The sequence below is a fragment of the Perissodus microlepis genome, chromosome 7, assembly GCF_051167445.1.
Source record: "Perissodus microlepis isolate ML-2025 ecotype Zambia chromosome 7, ASM5116744v1, whole genome shotgun sequence".
Classification (NCBI taxonomy): domain Eukaryota; kingdom Metazoa; phylum Chordata; class Actinopteri; order Cichliformes; family Cichlidae; genus Perissodus; species Perissodus microlepis.
The window spans coordinates 59,891,257-59,908,263 of NC_140467.1; the positions used below are offsets into that span (position 1 = coordinate 59,891,257).

Consider the following 17,007-nt stretch of genomic DNA (forward strand, 5'->3'; position numbering starts at 1 on the left):
CCTATTTGTTTTGTTATTTTCAGTACAGTCAAGCTTTAAAACTAGCTGCACAAGCTGACGGGTAGCCTCTCTTTACTTTCAAAGATAAATGAGGGCTCCTCCTCTGCACTGGCTCATCGGCTCAGTGTCCTCCCCAGTTGTGCTGGTTATCATCATGGCTGCAGAAGCACGAAACTGCTGAACTCTACTGAATCTCCAAACATTGATTCTGTTCATCTGGACGTAGCGTTTTCAGTGGGAGACTACTGAATAATTCAACCGAGCTCGCATTGCATTAATGTGGGGGTTTTAAGTTTTCATTACAATGTCTCACTGTCTGCAAGGGCCCCTTATCATAACTTTTCTAGCAGGCTACAATTTCAAGTGTCCATCCTCCGCTTTGATAAGGGAATTAACCAAGGTGTCGTTGAGCATTGTGCCTTAAAGTAAACTTTGATATAGTTCAATCCAATGACTGTCTAAATTTATTTTCTACAGTCATTGGTTTAATCAGTCGATAATAGGAGGACCAAAGCAAATTTAATAGCCAGTATGTCATGGCTGCCGAGGCGAGCCGTGTGGTCTTGGAGGAAAGGAGGACCCAAAATGCAGGCGATAACTGATGATTCGAGTGATGTTTATTTACAGGGTGGTGTAGTGGCAAACAGGTAGTGAGGGATGACAGGGAACTAAAGAAACCTAAACTGGAAAAACTAAATAATAAACCTGAGAACATACGAAACAGGGAGAGAGGCAGCGAGGCGCAGACAGAGAACAGGACACTGTGGAACACAGACGAACCGGCAACAGGCAGGAGAACACACAGGGCTTAAATACACACAGCAGTAATCAGGGGATGAGAGACAGGAGGGCAACACACCTGGAAGAAGTCAGAGCTGACGGGACAGGGGAAACGTAAGCTGAACACACTCACATGAGACAGGGACCTTCAGAATAAAACAGGAAACTCAGACACAGAACCAGACAAGACACTGAACTAACTAAACAGACAGATTCACAAACAGACAGTGTGACACCATAGACCAGGGGTGCCCAATCCCAGTCCTCGAGAGCTACCGTCCTGCAGCTTTTAGATGCATCCCTACTCCAACACAGCTGAATCAAATAGTTTGATTACCTCTTCAGCATGCCATCAAGTTTGGCAAAGGCCTGATAACAAGCCATTCATTTGATTCAGGTTTGTTGGAACAAGGATGCATCTAAAAGCTGCAGGACGGTAGCTCTCGAGGACTGGGATTGGGCACCCCTGCCATAGACAGACAGAACACAGAAGTGGGACCAGGGTAAGCACAGAACAGAAACCTAACAAACGGTAAATCATGACAGAATACATACTCAGGATAAACAAAAGCATAAAGAAACACAAAACACCGAGGACACTGAGACTCAGGACCATGACACAGTAAAGCAGCATCTGTTTCGTCCAGCATCTGTGCTTGTTGCACCTTATAGGTTTGACCATCCTTTTGTTTTGCAGGTACATAGATTTTACAGGTTCGGATCACTGAGCTTTTGTGAATTCTTTGCGTGTCCTATTCAGGGACCAGTAAAGAAGTCACTGATTCTGTGCTTTATCTTAAGCTACAGTTTCTGAATCACTTTTAATGCGTACTGTGCCATTGCTACTTGGTGGGGTCAAGTTATGTTTCACATATTGTTTTGATTGCCCAGATTGTGATAATATCGTGTAAAACAAGAAATGAATACTGTAGAAAATACTGTGCATTGTTTTTCTGGAAGCATGGAAAACACTGAGGACAGTACACAGGTTGCTGGCAAATGAATGCCAGTATGTTATTGCCAACCAAATGTATTTCCATTACTGTAAATACATTTGCAGTAAAAAAATATCCTGCCTCACTTGCATTTACATGAAAGTTGCTGTAACTGGAATTTACAGTAATTTGCTGTGAGTCTGCATAGAAGTTTGCAACTCTGCCACACACAACTTAACATGACATATATGTCTCTTAACTTGGACTTAATAGTAATTCAACATGTAGAGCTATGTTAATATTTACTACAGCAATGTAGTTGACTTGTCATTAGCTAATCTGAAATCAGATGTTTTTTTTTAAACCCTGGCAGTTTGTGATGTCTGGTTTGCATTATTGTGCCAAACATATTTGTTTTTCCAAGATGAGCTCCATAAATTGTCTATATGCTTCTCTTGTTTGTGTTTTTCTTTTATCTGTTTATTTATTCATGTCCATCATTATTTATATAAATAGCCTAAGGAGTTTGGAATGAAGGTGACTAGACTTTCTTTAAGTTGCTAATAATTTAGGGGTTCAACAATTTAAAAATTCTGTTACCTGTGTGGGCATTTCTGAGTTCAGTTGCCAGGGATTAAATCTTTTCTCCATGCTGTTCATCATTTGCTGATATTTAAGAAATCTACTGTTGGTGAGCCTATATTTTGATATGCATTCTTGGAATTAATTTTTTTTTTAAATTGTCTTGAGTAACATGTTCCAGATTTTTTTTATTCATTTTTATGAAATGATGGAAAATTCTGTGTTTTCTTTTTCGGGCAAATATCTGGATTGTCCCACACCTCCAGACTCACAAACCGACCTCTTCTTCCCCTGGGCTTGTGTAGAACTACTAGTAGAATTTTCCAGTCACCCTGTGAGCTATGAGCATGTTCATATGAAAAGAATATTATTGGCAAGATCTAGGTCAAAGTTACCATGGCAGAGAGTGAAGTACCTTTGGAACACTGAAAACCAGGGTTTAACCTAAATTAACCTCACTAAGTCCATATCCTGCTTGCAAATACAGGTCTCTGGTGTGCTTTTTTGCAACACAGAGTTAGCTGCATACAATACAGCGATATTTCCATTGCAATAAGAATCCATTAACAAGATTCATGCTTACATAACCTTTCAGAAACCCTGAGAAGACAGAAATGTTTGCAAATGGAAGTCAACCAAATAAAAGCACTGAGTCGATCATAATCGTTATGCTAAACCAACACTGCACACATGTGTGAACAGAAATACAATATTTTTTAAAAAAACAAATATGCCTGCATTTTTGTTCTTTTGTTTGTTTGCTTTCTAAATTGATCTTACCTTCAAACCCTGCCTGTTGCCAACCAACCAGGTAGATTCCTTAGATTTGGTACTTTAGTACATGTTCAGCTCATTACTCCCTTTCAACAAAAACTGTCTAAAACTGATTGTTTAAAGCAGTCTGGTGGTTATGTTTAACATGAACATCCACCACTTTAACAGCATAAATAATGACAAAAAATCACCAAGACAGAAAGTGAAAATCATAGCAAATTTGCACATTTCAAATGATTTTGATTTTTAATTCCCCACTTCCTCCTTTTGATAATGAAAATAACTTGCTTGGTACCTTAATGGCACCAATGTTGCCTCACTGCACAAAAGAGGGTTCCAGGTTTGACTCCAGGCTGGGGACCTTTATGACTCTGCACATTCTCCCTGTGCATGCATGAATTTTCTCCAGGTTCTCATTCTTCCTCCCAGAGACATGTGTGTTGGTTAGGTCAGTTGGTTGCTTTATACTGGAGTGAATGGTTGTCTGTCTCTCTTTGCAAGCCCTGCAGCACACTGGCAACCGGTCATAGGCCTCTCACGCTATGCCAGCTGTCACAGTGTCTTCCTTTCTTGTGGCATTTAGTGAAGCAGAAGTTCTTACTTTGCTGCTCTGACAAAAATGGTAATAACATAAAAATAATTTTTAAAAAAAATAAGCAAAATTTGCCACATGTTCTCTTCTTGATTATAATAAAACTTTAATAGCTGGGAGTGTTTTCATAAAACTTTGAGATTATTTTGGCATTGTTTTCATTGGGATGAAGAATTAGAAATCTGTATGTTGATGCTCTGTCTCTAGAGCAAAATAAAGTGGAACTTGGGAAAAGCAATGAAACACTGAAAAAAGAGATGCAAACAAGGGATGCACCTGTTTCCTGTAAGACCCAGACTCATATCCTGTTTTCCTTCTCTCTGCAGCTGAAAGAAAAGCTTTTTGGTGACCAGTAAAAGCTGGATGGAGGCGGAGGAGGGACTTTGGGCAATGATGTGGAATTAGTTGTAACAGTTGCAATAAGGTGTTAAAAAGAGTGCTCTTTCATTCAAATAGGAGACTTCCAGTTTGAAGTGAGCCAGCACTGTTATTGGTTATATGGCTCTTTGTTACTTTGTCACTGCATTCCCAAAAAACAATGGTCTAAGACCCTGTTTTGTGAATGGACCTGTTGGCCCATCCTTAATAATTTCAACATCTATTGGTGAGATTTCCACAAGATGCTGCATATACGCCCATGGAAACAGATTGCATTTAACAGGGTTGTATAAACACTAAGGTACTGTTACTAATAAGATCACAATAATAACTTTATTTATGTTGACTCTTTATAAAAAGCAAAATAACAGATTGCAATATTGAAGCACAAAGCCAGAAATTACAGATTAAATTAAAGTTAAGGCAGAAACAAAACTTCTTAATTTCAGCTTCTCCCTTTAGGGGTCGCCATTCTGGACCATCTGCCTCTATCTCAATCTAGCGCTACGATCCTCCTCTCTCATACCAACCCATACACATCCTCCTTCATTACATCCATTAACCTGCTTTGGAATTTCCCGCTTTTTTTCTGACCTGGCAGCTCCATACTTAACATCATTTGCCCAATCAGCTATTCCTCTTCTGCACATGTGCAAACCATCCCAGCCTCACTTACTTTGTCTCCAAAGCATTCAACCTGAACTTTCCTTCTGGTGTGCTCATTTCTAATCTTGTCCCTCCTGATCACTCCCATCTTAACATCTTCAGCTCCACTCCTGTCTTTGTGTTAATACCACTGTCTCCAAACCCTACCTCATACCAGCTCTCACTACCACCTCTTCTGTTACAAATCACCCAACACTCTTCATCACCGCTTGTGTGCACTGTCTGTTGCTTTGGCTGGTCGATCCCAGGTATTTTAAATTTACCTTGTCCATCACCACTCCAAACAAGAAGATGCTCAGAGCCGATCCCTGATGTACTTCCACCCCGACCTTTAATCCAGCTGTCACTCCTACTGCATGCCTCAACACTTGTGCGTTTTCTTCCTCCAGGTCCGTCCTTACAGACTTCTCTGTCAGTCTTGACTTCCTCATGCAGCACCGCAGTTCCTCTCTTGGGACTCTACCCCTATCTCTCCATAGTTACTGCAGCTCTGCACGTCACCCTTGAACTTGAAATTGGATTTCTCTATTCTTCAGGAATCCTCTGACCAAAATTATGTTAATCAATCTGTTTAAAAGAAGCCATCTCTCCTAAAGATCTTCATATTTCACAGACATGCCATCTGAACCACTTTTCCACTCTTCATAGTGTAATATGTGAAATCTGCACTTCCTGACTCCCTTTCCTCCATCCATCCTCCTCTCTTTCTCATTTTCATCATTCATTAGCTCCTCAGAGTACTCCTTCCATCTTCTCAGCACACTCTCTTCACTTGTTAGTACATTATGATCTCTATCCTAAACCACCCTAACTCAGTACACATCCTTTCCAGCTCAGTGTCTGTGCCTAGTCCTTTCCTTAGTGCCCAGCCTCACATGCAGTGCCCATAAGCCTTTATCCTTTGGCACCCTCTCTCTTTGCCTTACACCTACCCTCTCAGCACTCCTGCCAACTTTCTTCATCTCCTTGACTATCCCACTTTTCTTTGCTAACGTCTTCCTTTAAATATGTTCCTGTACTTTGTCAGTGCATAGAAAGTCACAAATCATCAGCATAATGAATGAAATAATAAAAAGCAAAAATTGTGAGGCTGTGAGGACAGCAGTCCACCTCTCTTAAGCTACCCTCTTCTGGGACCTAAACAGGCATCCTAGTCAGAAAAACGCACCCATTTGATTTTTTTTTAAGGCTTTAAGTTAGGAATGTGGCCTCTTTGATCGTCAGGTATAATATTCCAGTCACATATTCTACTTTATGTTTGTGGTGTTGTGGTGATGCAAAAACATCCTTATAATAATGAATCTAATTGACTAATATGAAACATTAACCAAATATAGCAGCAGCGTGTCCTTTCTGTGTCTCTTGGGTAAAGTTTAGTTGATAATAAAACACCTTTTCTTTTCTTGTTTAAGAGCATGCAGCACGTTTATGATAAAGATAATGACATCAACAGGAAGTGAGCCAAGACTTTATATGTTCAGATAATCTGACCTTGAGAACGAATAAAAGGTAGTACCCACAGAATGGTTAAGACATGATCTTTCTGAGATGAAGTTGCTGAGCTGCTTGGGTGTTACTAAATTGTTTTGTCCAGCACAAACTTTGACTGATCGGTTTAAATGAGCTAATGCTCTGGTACAGGCACAGAACCACATAAACACACATGCACACATTAAAAAACTTCTCCCTGGAGGATGAGTCACAGGGAGGAAGAGAGTGCAGTACTGCAGGCTATACGCCCAAAGTCAAAATGAAGTAACTACAGAGCCTGCTAATAGTGTGAAAGATACAGTACTGTGCAAATGTCTCAAGCCACCCTTTGTTTCTGCATATTTTGTTTCCAATGGGCCAGATTTTCTTGTAATGTGTAAAAGTGTTCTTAAGCATTCAGAAAATACTTTTTTAAATCCACTGAACACCGATCTGTAAATCATTCAACCATCAAAAGGCTCCTAGCTCAGTCTCTTGATGTGTGGAAACCAGTGTTGTTTCCAGTGTGTAGAAATCAGTGTGTGTAGAAACCAGTGTGGTTACTACACATAACAGACAACTTAGCAAAAAAAACAATTTTAAATTGTATCTTTAGGCATTTTGTTACTAGCAGTGTATCTCAGAAAACATCATTTGTTGCCTTTTATTTAGTTGAATCTATGAAAAATGCCCAAAATAACACAGTTTGATGGACATGAAACAGTGTCTCTGCACCTGTATCATTAAAAGTTTTAAGGAACCTGGACAAGTGCACAAGGGTTATCTGAAAATGTTGTCCTTAAGAAAATGGGGGTAACAGACATCAGAGTCAGAGGTAATCAGAGGTCAATTGATCCAATTCATCTACTGTTTACTAAAGCCTGATCAGGAATTCTCTCAATGCTGTCAAGAAGCCAAACTATCTATATAATTGGTTTAAAAAGTTGTCATACTAAATATTGACTTTCAAACTTAGATTTATACAGACTCTATTTTTGCCTTATAATCTGTATTTCCATGTATGTTTGCAGATGTATCAATAAATCGCTGCTCCAATTTCCCATTTTCTTATCAACAAATAAAGAAATGGGGGGTGTTTCATGAATTTTGCAATTAACAGTGAGAACTTGGTGACATATTAAAAGGCTTGAAAGTGAAGTTGGCCATTCTAAACCACTCTGCTCACAGTCTGCTGGCTCTCCATGTTGTACGCACACTGAATAAAAACATCTGCTGTTTGTGCAAAGCCCTGAATGGCCAAAAGGGGAAAGAGGAGGAGAGCTTGGACTGCTACAAAAACATCGGTCAAGCCAACCAGCAACACACACACTGCTCCTCCTCCAAGCACCAAAGCTTAAAGGACATGTGTAATAAAACATGAAATGCTTGTCACCTTTTTATTTCCAAGAGTAAATGTTAATGAGAAACTGGTTTTTGCACCACCAGGAATGCTTCCTAACACACAAAGAAAAATTCTTCTGTCCTAATCTTGAGGATTAGGGCTGTGTCCTGACTGGACAACTCCAAGACATGGAGAGAATCATCCTGCAGCCAGTTCGAGCTGTGTTGGCCATTTGCTCTGTCTACATATTCTGATGATAGGATCGGTTAACCATTAATTCTTTTGAACCTCATGATTAACATTATCTCATTATCTCACACTTAGTTCCTTCTGGTATTTCACATGCTAGGATTGCACATTTATGATCTCTGGTTACTGGCAGCCCTCCATTAGCTCGGTTGTTGTGAACTCCTTTGAAGTGCTTTCACACAGGAGATCATTAGCTCATTGGTTATTAACCCTATGATATAAAGTGTCTTAAGATGAATATTGTTGTGAGTTGGGGTTATGGCTTCGTGAAAAAGTCACAAAACATTAAAAAACAACAGGCTGCTTCAGAAAAAGTCTGAATACTTAAAAAAAAAACAGGTTTTAGTTTTCATTTCTTAGGAAATCATCACACACATGTTATGGTTAATGCAGACACACATAGTTAAAACTGTAAAAAATATTTATTATCCATTATGCCACAACACAAAAGACTGATTCTGCCACATACACTCACACAATAGCACAAACTCTTCTCATATTTCCTAAACAGTTGCTAGAAAACAGCAGCAGAAAGAAAAAGATCCACTTTTCAGAGAAACAACTATTCAGCTTTATTAGAGGAGGTTGCTCCATTGCTCCTCAGGTGGTAAAGAAAAAAGAAATAACATTTTAAAATCTTCAAGATTTGCTACATGGGATTTCATTCATACAGAAACTCCTAACCGTTTCTCACAAAAAATATCTCCAAACTGCCAACTACAAACTCCTAACTACAACAGACAGTTTGTTTTCAACACTGCCACGCCCATGGATGTTCGAGATAACGGGACATCTGTGAGTCGTACACCTTCAGTGCGCTTTATCGTATAAAGGCAGCTGTTGAGTTGTGCCAGCACAGGTCAATCAGCGCTACGTGCACTGTTGTCTCTGCACAAAAGAAGGAACCTTGAATGTGTCTAACCTTTCAGACACTACTTTTTGTGTTTTAAGTTCCTGCGTGCAACAAAAGACAAACTGATTCTGCTTTCTAGCAAATATCAAAGCAGTTTTAAAATTTAATGTGCAGCAGTGTGACAAACATGGATGCTGGTTGTACTGGTGTTGCGAGGATGCTGCCTGGTCCTAATGTGTGAATGTGTTTCAGATCACCAAAGCAGGTTTTCTGGACGATGATGGGGCAGCACTTACTGCTAACTGTAAACCTGAGTTAACACACGCGAGGCAACAGCAGAAGGAAGTTCAAAGAAGAACAAGGAAAAAGAAGATTGTGGGCAGGCTGCATAAGGAGGTCGAAGCACTACCATCATGACATGTGGGGTTTTCCCACTGGGACTGGGACAGTTGTCAGAACCTGGTTCTGGAAAACAAATCTCTGGATGCGTTCAAAGACCCAGAGGAAGATGAGGAGGATGCTGACATATTGAATCCAGGCAAATTTGATGGTTTCCCAGAAGCCGGGGCGATAGGTGGAGGGAGAAGTCAAGGCAGAAACAATGACAAAAATTAGACACCACACCCCAAAATCAGGGGTGTCAAACATCAGAATCAGAATCAGCCCAACAAAGACTCCAGTCTGGGCCTCTGGACTGCTTTGGCAGATGTAAATGCAACAGCACACATTTTTAATTTTTAACTGTATTTTGGCACGGTTTACAGCTTCTGCTACTACTAATGACCCTTTTTTAAGGTCATTCACACTACACCAAATGAATTAAATAAAATGCACAAACAATTAAATGACAGAAGTTTTTTTCAGGATAATTACATGTTAGAACAATGAACTACCAGAACTTTTTCTTTTAACTTTTACACATCTGTTTCTCTACTGTGCAGAAAAATGACGTAAATGTAATGTTGTAATTGCACTTCTTATTCTTATATTAAGACATCTCCAGGATTAAATGTGCAGTTAAACCTCTGTACAGTGACAGAAAGGGGAGTCTAACACCTCTGGCCCACTTAACGTTGGAGCGTGGGCTGTATGTGGCCCACTGTATAATGTGACTGTATTATGTTACTATGCTGTTTCTTGTTTTATTGCTGCTGGCCTCTGTGAGCTACCAAACAAATTTTGTTGTATAACTACAATGACAAAAAAGTTCTTCAAGTCTTTAAGTCACTTAAGTCACTTTAATGAGTTTAACATCCCTGCTCTAAATTTTCTGTACTCATGTTTTACAAGTTTCTTAATTTTACTTGACTTTTCTTTCACCCAAAACTTCATAGCAAAGTTTAGCATGTGAATAAGTAAAGCACTGAATGGGACAAAGAAAATTACATCCCAGTCTCCTGACATAAAATGTTAACATCATGCAAACGGAGCTGAATTACCAGCTAAATTAAAGCACTTAGTTAATTAAGCTACTGCATGTTATTCTAACTCACCACATTCATTTTACTTACTTTTTCTGACGCAGTGATTTTGCAGAATTATTTTACAGTGCTTTGAACAACAAAGCTATGTGACGCCTGATTGAGTAAAGAGGAAATAATATTTGATTTTTCAGAGAATAAACATTCAGAGGTTTGCTGCTACAGCCTCCCTTTACCTCGAATGACTAACTTTCATGTCATGACTTCTGATGTTAGTTAATGTTTTCCAGTTTTATGCATGTACAGTACTGCTGTGGAAAACATGTCCAATAAAAGTCTACTTACATGAGAAAAAATTTACTCATAAACCTCTTTTTTATTATGAATACACAATGAAATCCATATTCCAAAGCCAAAAAGGCCATACAAACCATCACGATACAGGCAGGAATAAAACAGGAAACTCTGGTGTATGCAAATGATGTAGAAGAGTATGTCAGAGTGTAAGAAAATGACTGTTAAAGCTTTGTATTGGAAAATGACAGTAATTTACATACATGTGCATTACCAGAGGTGTAAAACAAGCACCTCAGTGTGTGTTCTGGACATTTCCTTTGTATTACCATCTCAAAAGCATGTCAGAGGACTGACAAGACTATATAAAATACCTCGGAAGCTCAAAATTGAGCAGTGCATGAAAAAAACATGCTTTGCCTGCAGCGTCCCACCTTAAATAAACCTTATCCATAGAAAGTATTCAAAGATATATATTTTTTGAAGGTTACTCTATGTGAAAACATACATGTCCATTTTAATGTATTTATCAAAAGGATATCTGATGACCTCCACAGGGTAGCGGATTTCAGCTTTAAGTTCAAAGGGAGCAGCAGCAGCTCGTCCTATAGTCCACACGGGGATCGGGCAGGACAGCACTGTGGTCACTGTGGCAGGAAAAAAAATATACACATTTGCAAAATTTTACTAAATTTACATTAAACCGAACAAGAGCAGCGCATTTGTCAACTCACAGTTTCTGTTCTGGTAGCTCCTGATTATGTTCTCGAGGTCATACGCGCTCGCAAAAGGGCTGGAGCCATCGATCACCGACACCTTAGCATCAACGTGGAGGAAGAGAAAACATAGCACATTAACGTATAATCATCCCCCACAGCATGTATTAACACTGACACAGCAAAGATGCATGGTGTACTGCAAATATATTTTTATACGGGGTTATTTCGATGGCTAAAATCACTAGCTGAATTACTCTGATATTGAAGTAAAATTCAGATAAATACTTCAGGAGTATTTTATGCAGATTTGTTTTGTTTTATGTGGAGTTACATTTGCTGTGGATGTCTAAGTCACACATATTCTAAAAAATGACACCATATGGATACAAATTTGGGCAGGTGCTTCTCTGACACCATCATGTATACACCCAGTTTAAAAGCGCGTTCAGTGGGCTGTTACAGTGGTAGTGAGTGCTTAACAAATACACGCCTTTACAGAAGACAGAAAAGATAAGAAGCTACTGTTCTGCTGTGAATGACCCTTCTTGTAAAGCAAGACACTTGGGATGTGGTTGGTGTGTTTAATTTAACATTAGCAAACATTGTTAGCAAACCAAACACATGCATACTACAATGACACTAACCACTGAAGCACGAACCTTTTGTATATCAGATCTTAAAAGTGCCTTTCTGCTCCGCTCCAGGCTCAGAATGTGGTAGCAAAGCACTCATCTACTCTAAAGGGTGTAGCGAGAGAAAAAGGTGGTGATCCCGTGTCCTCTTACATTATAAATATTGTAGAGCCCCCTGTGAGGCAAAGGCGTTCTCTGCTGCAGCCTCAGGTCTCCGCTGATGAACAGCTTAGCTCCGGGGACAGAAGAGGAGTGCTGCATGTATGCCAGACTCTGCATCACCACGGTGGACATCCGCTGGGAAAACAACAACAACAACAAATATTACGCTCTGCTTTAGCTGAACCACCAGCCGTAGACGGTCCTGAAGGCCCTGCTTTGGTGCTGTCACACTGAAGGCCACATTTTATTATTTACAGCACTTTGAAATACCTGTTATTAAACAGGTAATATTTATTGCCTGTCTGGAAAAATGTGTTTACACATGTAATAATTGGGGCCCGAGCACTAAAAGTGTGAAGGTTATTGTATCTGCTCTGTTGTTTATCAATATTCAGGCAAATGAATCGCCTATTTGAGGCTCAAAAACTCGTGAAATTGTGCATACGCCTCAGATCTGCTGAAAATTTACATAAAATCTACATATTTTACCGATTTAGCGTTTCAAAATGGCTCTAGAGCGCCACCGATGCTGGCTATTAAGAAGTACGACAGACACATAGCTGAGCTACATGAGTCAAATTTGGTAAACATGTATAACATGAAACAAACAAAAAGTCCAGGGGCCCATTGACCTAAACCTAACAGGAAGTCAGCCATTTTTAATTTAAAGTGGAATTTTGCGGCAATTTCGTCCATTTTCAGGCCTCGTACGTTAGCTAACTCCTCCTAGGGTTTTTATCAGATCTACATGAGCTTTGGTGAGTACAATCTAAAGGCTTCAGTGATGTTAAATTGCAAAGCTTTTGAATTTTCACGAAAAGGCATGGTCCTGGCGGCACGCTAATTTTCACTCATTCGCCACAGGACACGACATTGTCAAATCTCAGCTAAACATCATCCAGTATGTCCCAAACTTCACAGCCTCGATGCGAGTCTAGAGACATCTGTGTGCCAATATTAGGTCACACTTATGGCGCCACCTAGTGGAGACAGGAAATACACAGTAGGTTATTTCCTGTCTTCACTTGTGGTTCAACGTCTGATATGCTTCAGAGATCTTTAGATGGTATTCTCCATCGCCACCTAGTGGGCATAGGTGTCCAGCATGGCTCAACCGCAGCGCACCTGGATATACGCCAGGGTGCGGGGGCCCTCTCATCGCTGCTTGCAGCTTTAATTCTATTTTTAGCAGGCAGAGTGAGAGAAATATTGACATTTAAAACTGCTTAAAAGGCTTTTAAAAAATCCCCAAAGCTACTAAAACTGATAAAAATCACGTGGTGATCTGTGCCTCTTAGCTCCAGCCCCACCATTACCTCACAAGTTTTATCACGTTTCATAACATTAGTTTCGTAAGTGAAAGAAATAAACTTTTTATGGCTCCTTCTCAGGTTTAAAGTTAGTAGAAAGCCTTGTCTGATTAAAAGGTGTGTCCCACAGAGGAAAGGTCAAACATAAACTATCTAAAGTCAGTAACGTGGACCTCTTGGCCATCTTATTGCTGTTGGTGCCTTTTTGGAGCATCTTTAGTGGTGAACCATGTTATTTATGGCCCAATGTGCAACCTTTAATTTACATGGAGTGTCTGTGCGAGTGGGTAATGCTGTGGGATACATACAAAGAGCTGGTAGCTGAAGGTGAGCAGCAGCTGAATGCTGTACACCTGCTCATTGGGTTTCAGAGGAAGCTGCAGCTGAAAGACCAGGAGGTCAAGTTTCCCATCCTGGTTCTGGTCCTCTTCTCTCACCTGCAAAGTGCAGTCACAGAAGAACAAAGCAGACTCTACTGTTATTAAAAGTAAAAAGTTCAGTATAAACAGTAACAAACATGATGTTTATTATGCAGGAACGGACACTTTTTTAAACCAGGGCTTGCTACTTAATACGTTTTCCAGCTTTTCAATGACAGTAAACTCAAACTGCTCACTGAGCAACTGGACTACAAGGAAAAATAACATAATTGACATTTCTAATGTATTACACACAGTGAAATCATTAATTATTGTATGAAATAAGAAAATCAAAGTAATTGCCATGTGAGGCCTTTCAGTACTTTTGTGATGGTACAATGCAGACTTACCTGATGTTTTTGTACATTTATTACAAGTTCGTATTGGAGCTGAAAAATATTAAACCAATACATAAATGCCAAAATCTGCAGCTATTCTATACTGACTGATTTTGTGAGGCAGTTTTGTATCAACATGGGGACACCAAATATTGATATTGCATTAAATAAATTTAATAATTACTAAAAACAAGAACAAGAAGCTGCATCTCATGCACCACCATCCTGAGATAAACGAACAAAATTTACATTTAACTGGCCCACCTGAAAAACATTGCTTCACTGGACACACTCGCCTTAACAAAGCTGCCTCCTAATTCAAAGCAAGCTAACGGCTCAGCCACATAAATGAAATTCAACAGCAACCTTGTGACATTGACAAAAACTCCCCACGGCACTAAAGGGGAGTCTATGGAGACTCCCCTACTCTTTGAGAAGGCCCCAAAAGGGAATCAGGGGAACTGCATGTTTTGGCCTTAACTTCATTTCTCAGCCCCATAAGTTGCTGCTTGGGTCCTACTGATGAAAAACACTGATGCACTCACTAACAGCCACTTTGGTCACAAGCACCATTCACAAATACACAGAATGAGCACGAAAATGAAGCTTACACCACGGCCAAGTTTCTTACTTCTAAATTCTGATTTCAGCATAAACTCTAATCACCTGTCTAATCTCATCTAATCCAATCCAGTCATCTGCTCAAAAAAATCAACTGTGAACACAGTGCTTTAGTTCATTACTTAAATATCATGTCTTCTATTAAAACAGGATCGATTCTGCTGTAGTTTGTTACCAGAGAACTTAAGCATCGTGCTGATTTGAGTGGCGTGTTGTGAACACATTCTTACAGTGACAGCAGGAATCCGGAGGTTGGCTCCTAGCATGTTGTTAAGTTGGGGGAAGGTGCTCCAGGCGACATATTCTCCCCTAGTACTGGTTGCTGCAACAAGCAGAGTCTGATACTGGAATCTCACAACTGGCTGTTCCTCATAAGTGCTCCTTTTTATCCAAAAACCTAAAATTAAAAACAAGTTTGAGAACAAGGAGCATGTATTTGTACCACTCAAACAGTTCAGTTTTCTACAACTACTTACTTGGTGTAATTACAAACATATGCAAAATAAATCAGACTAACACCCATTTGAAATAAATAAATTGCTGGACCACTCTTTGGAGGTCAAGAGACTGGAGCTGAGATATTTGTGTGGGGAAATCCCAGTAAATTCCGGTAAATCAGCAGTTTCTGAAAGACCCAAATCAGCTGGTCTGGCTCCAACAACCATGCTGTATTCAAAGTCAGTGAAAATAATACTAAATTTCCTTTCTTAAATGATTCTCATTTAGAAAACAGAAGCAGCTTGATGATGTCACTGAAGGCTTCTGTTTTCAACTCTGTCATTTTACACATGGACACCACCAACCACTTGTTTTCAAACAACCACGTACAATGCTTTCTATGTGTTTTCTGTTTAAAGCAGACATGAATTAAGCGTTTTAACATATGTTTCACAGTCATACGAGAGCAATAAGAGAAACAGGGAGCCTGTGATTCCTGACAGAGATAAATGAAGTCTGATAGTGCAAAATGAATCTTAATAGGTGTATAAAAGCTTCAATCGGGAGTTTTATAAATGTAATTTAAAACTTCATGGCTTGTGCCATGCTTTGATACCTAACAGACTTGGGAGAATAGAGGAAGTGCCACTGGATTTTGCTTTACCAGCTAACATTATTTACATCTATAAAGATTCCATGGCGTGGCTCAACCCGGGTGTTTTTCCATGAGTGACGTGCAAACAAATATTTTGCTTCTATTAGCGTGGTATGTGTGGCTGTTAAAGGGTGTAGTTTTTAGAGCGTATGTAGAGTTTCTGGACCGTAAATGTACCTTGGCTCCTGTAAGCAACCAGCAGAGGCGGGATGTAGGTGAGGCACAGAACCACAACCAGGAACAGCGTGGCTTTCGTGCACACGCTCGTTTTGTACCGAATCAAAGCCGGGTGAGAGTACACCTCATAGAAAGCCATAAGTGTGCTGGAGGTATAAACAGCTCAGTCTTCCAGATAGCAAAGATGCTAAACCGACGGAAAGCCCTCGGAGGATCAGCGTGGGCAAACCGACAATAAAATGCTAAGCAAGCACAAATTATCCCTTAGTCATCTAACCGCTTCCGTAATGAAGTGACTCTAGTAGGGTACTGGTCAAAAACACAGTGAATTAACATGCTATTTATGTTAGCACCAAGTACCGCGCCATGTTCCTTCCTAGCTTAGCGTCTGGCGGTTACCATGGCTGCCAGTGTTCGCGTTTGTGCTGCATTCACGCGATACCAGCACGGTGAGGAGCACCCTTAGCAGGGGTCACTCACACACACACACAAAACGTGTACAGAAGCAGAAACGCATTACAGGCAGGGATTCTATATTTTTGTGGTTATTGTGCATTTATTTCTTGTAATTTTGACTTTTGAATAATTTCATCACCGTTTTCATCAGTTTGCTTCGCTTTGCGGCCCTTTTTGTGTCTGTTTCAAGTTGTTTGCGGGTTTTTTTCCCAATCTTTTTAAGGATAGGGGGGTCTCTGGTTATTTTTAGTTTCTCTTTGAGGCGGTTTTGTGTCTCTTACTTTGTGTCTTGGTCGTTTTGCATCTCGTCAATTTGCACCCGTTTCAGGCCACTTCCTGTATTTGCCTATGTTTTCAGCTCGGTATGTCTGCGAACACGTGTCTGTTAGGTTTTTTCTATCACTTTCTGTTCATTTAGCATTTTCCCTTTACATGCCAATCTAAATATTCTTTATTTTTCACTATGCAGTCACATAATGAAATTCTGTGTGGTAGTTTTCATCTTAAAATAAGACATTAATTGCTACATAATATATAATTGTACACAATAGAAAATAAATCATCATTAAAGATAATTTTGTGTTTGTTATTATTATTATTATTATTATTATTATTATTATTATTATGGATGGTTGGATGGGTTCATTATGCATTAACACCGATGTCAAATTCATTTTACATTGTGGCCCACATGCAGACCACTTTGATCTTAAGTGGGCCAGATGAGTGAAACTCTGCTTATTG

The 17,007-nt window shown here is 39.7% G+C and overlaps 1 protein-coding gene across 1 annotated transcript; it reads right to left on the minus strand.

Moving 5' to 3' along the window:
- Nucleotides 1-8,171: 8,171 nt before the first annotated feature.
- On the minus strand, nucleotides 8,172-16,233 carry tmem231 (transmembrane protein 231). The gene is made up of 7 exons (XM_084936338.1): nucleotides 15,808-16,233; nucleotides 14,768-14,934; nucleotides 13,468-13,596; nucleotides 11,841-11,984; nucleotides 11,071-11,152; nucleotides 10,878-10,983; nucleotides 8,172-9,195 (listed from the first exon to the last, which is right to left on the minus strand). The coding sequence occupies exons 1-7, from the start codon at nucleotides 15,944-15,946 to the stop codon at nucleotides 9,033-9,035; spliced, it is 930 nt and encodes a 309-aa protein (XP_084792464.1). The 5' UTR covers nucleotides 15,947-16,233; the 3' UTR covers nucleotides 8,172-9,032.
- Nucleotides 16,234-17,007: the final 774 nt, after the last annotated feature.

What these genes read in the sequence shown, in the direction of transcription:
- tmem231 (XM_084936338.1), bottom strand. Translation starts at nt 15,946, where the DNA reads ATGGCTTTCTATGAGGTGTACTCTCACCCGGCTTTGATTCGGTACAAA. An exon ending in GAGCTACCAGAACAGAAACT is followed by an intron (nt 10,984 to 11,070) that starts GTGAGTTGACAA and finishes TTCCTGCCACAG; the next exon opens with TGACCACAGTGCTGTCCTGC. An exon ending in TACCCTGTGGAGGTCATCAG is followed by an intron (nt 9,196 to 10,877) that starts ATATCCTTTTGA and finishes TTCTCCCTCCAC; the next exon opens with CTATCGCCCCGGCTTCTGGG.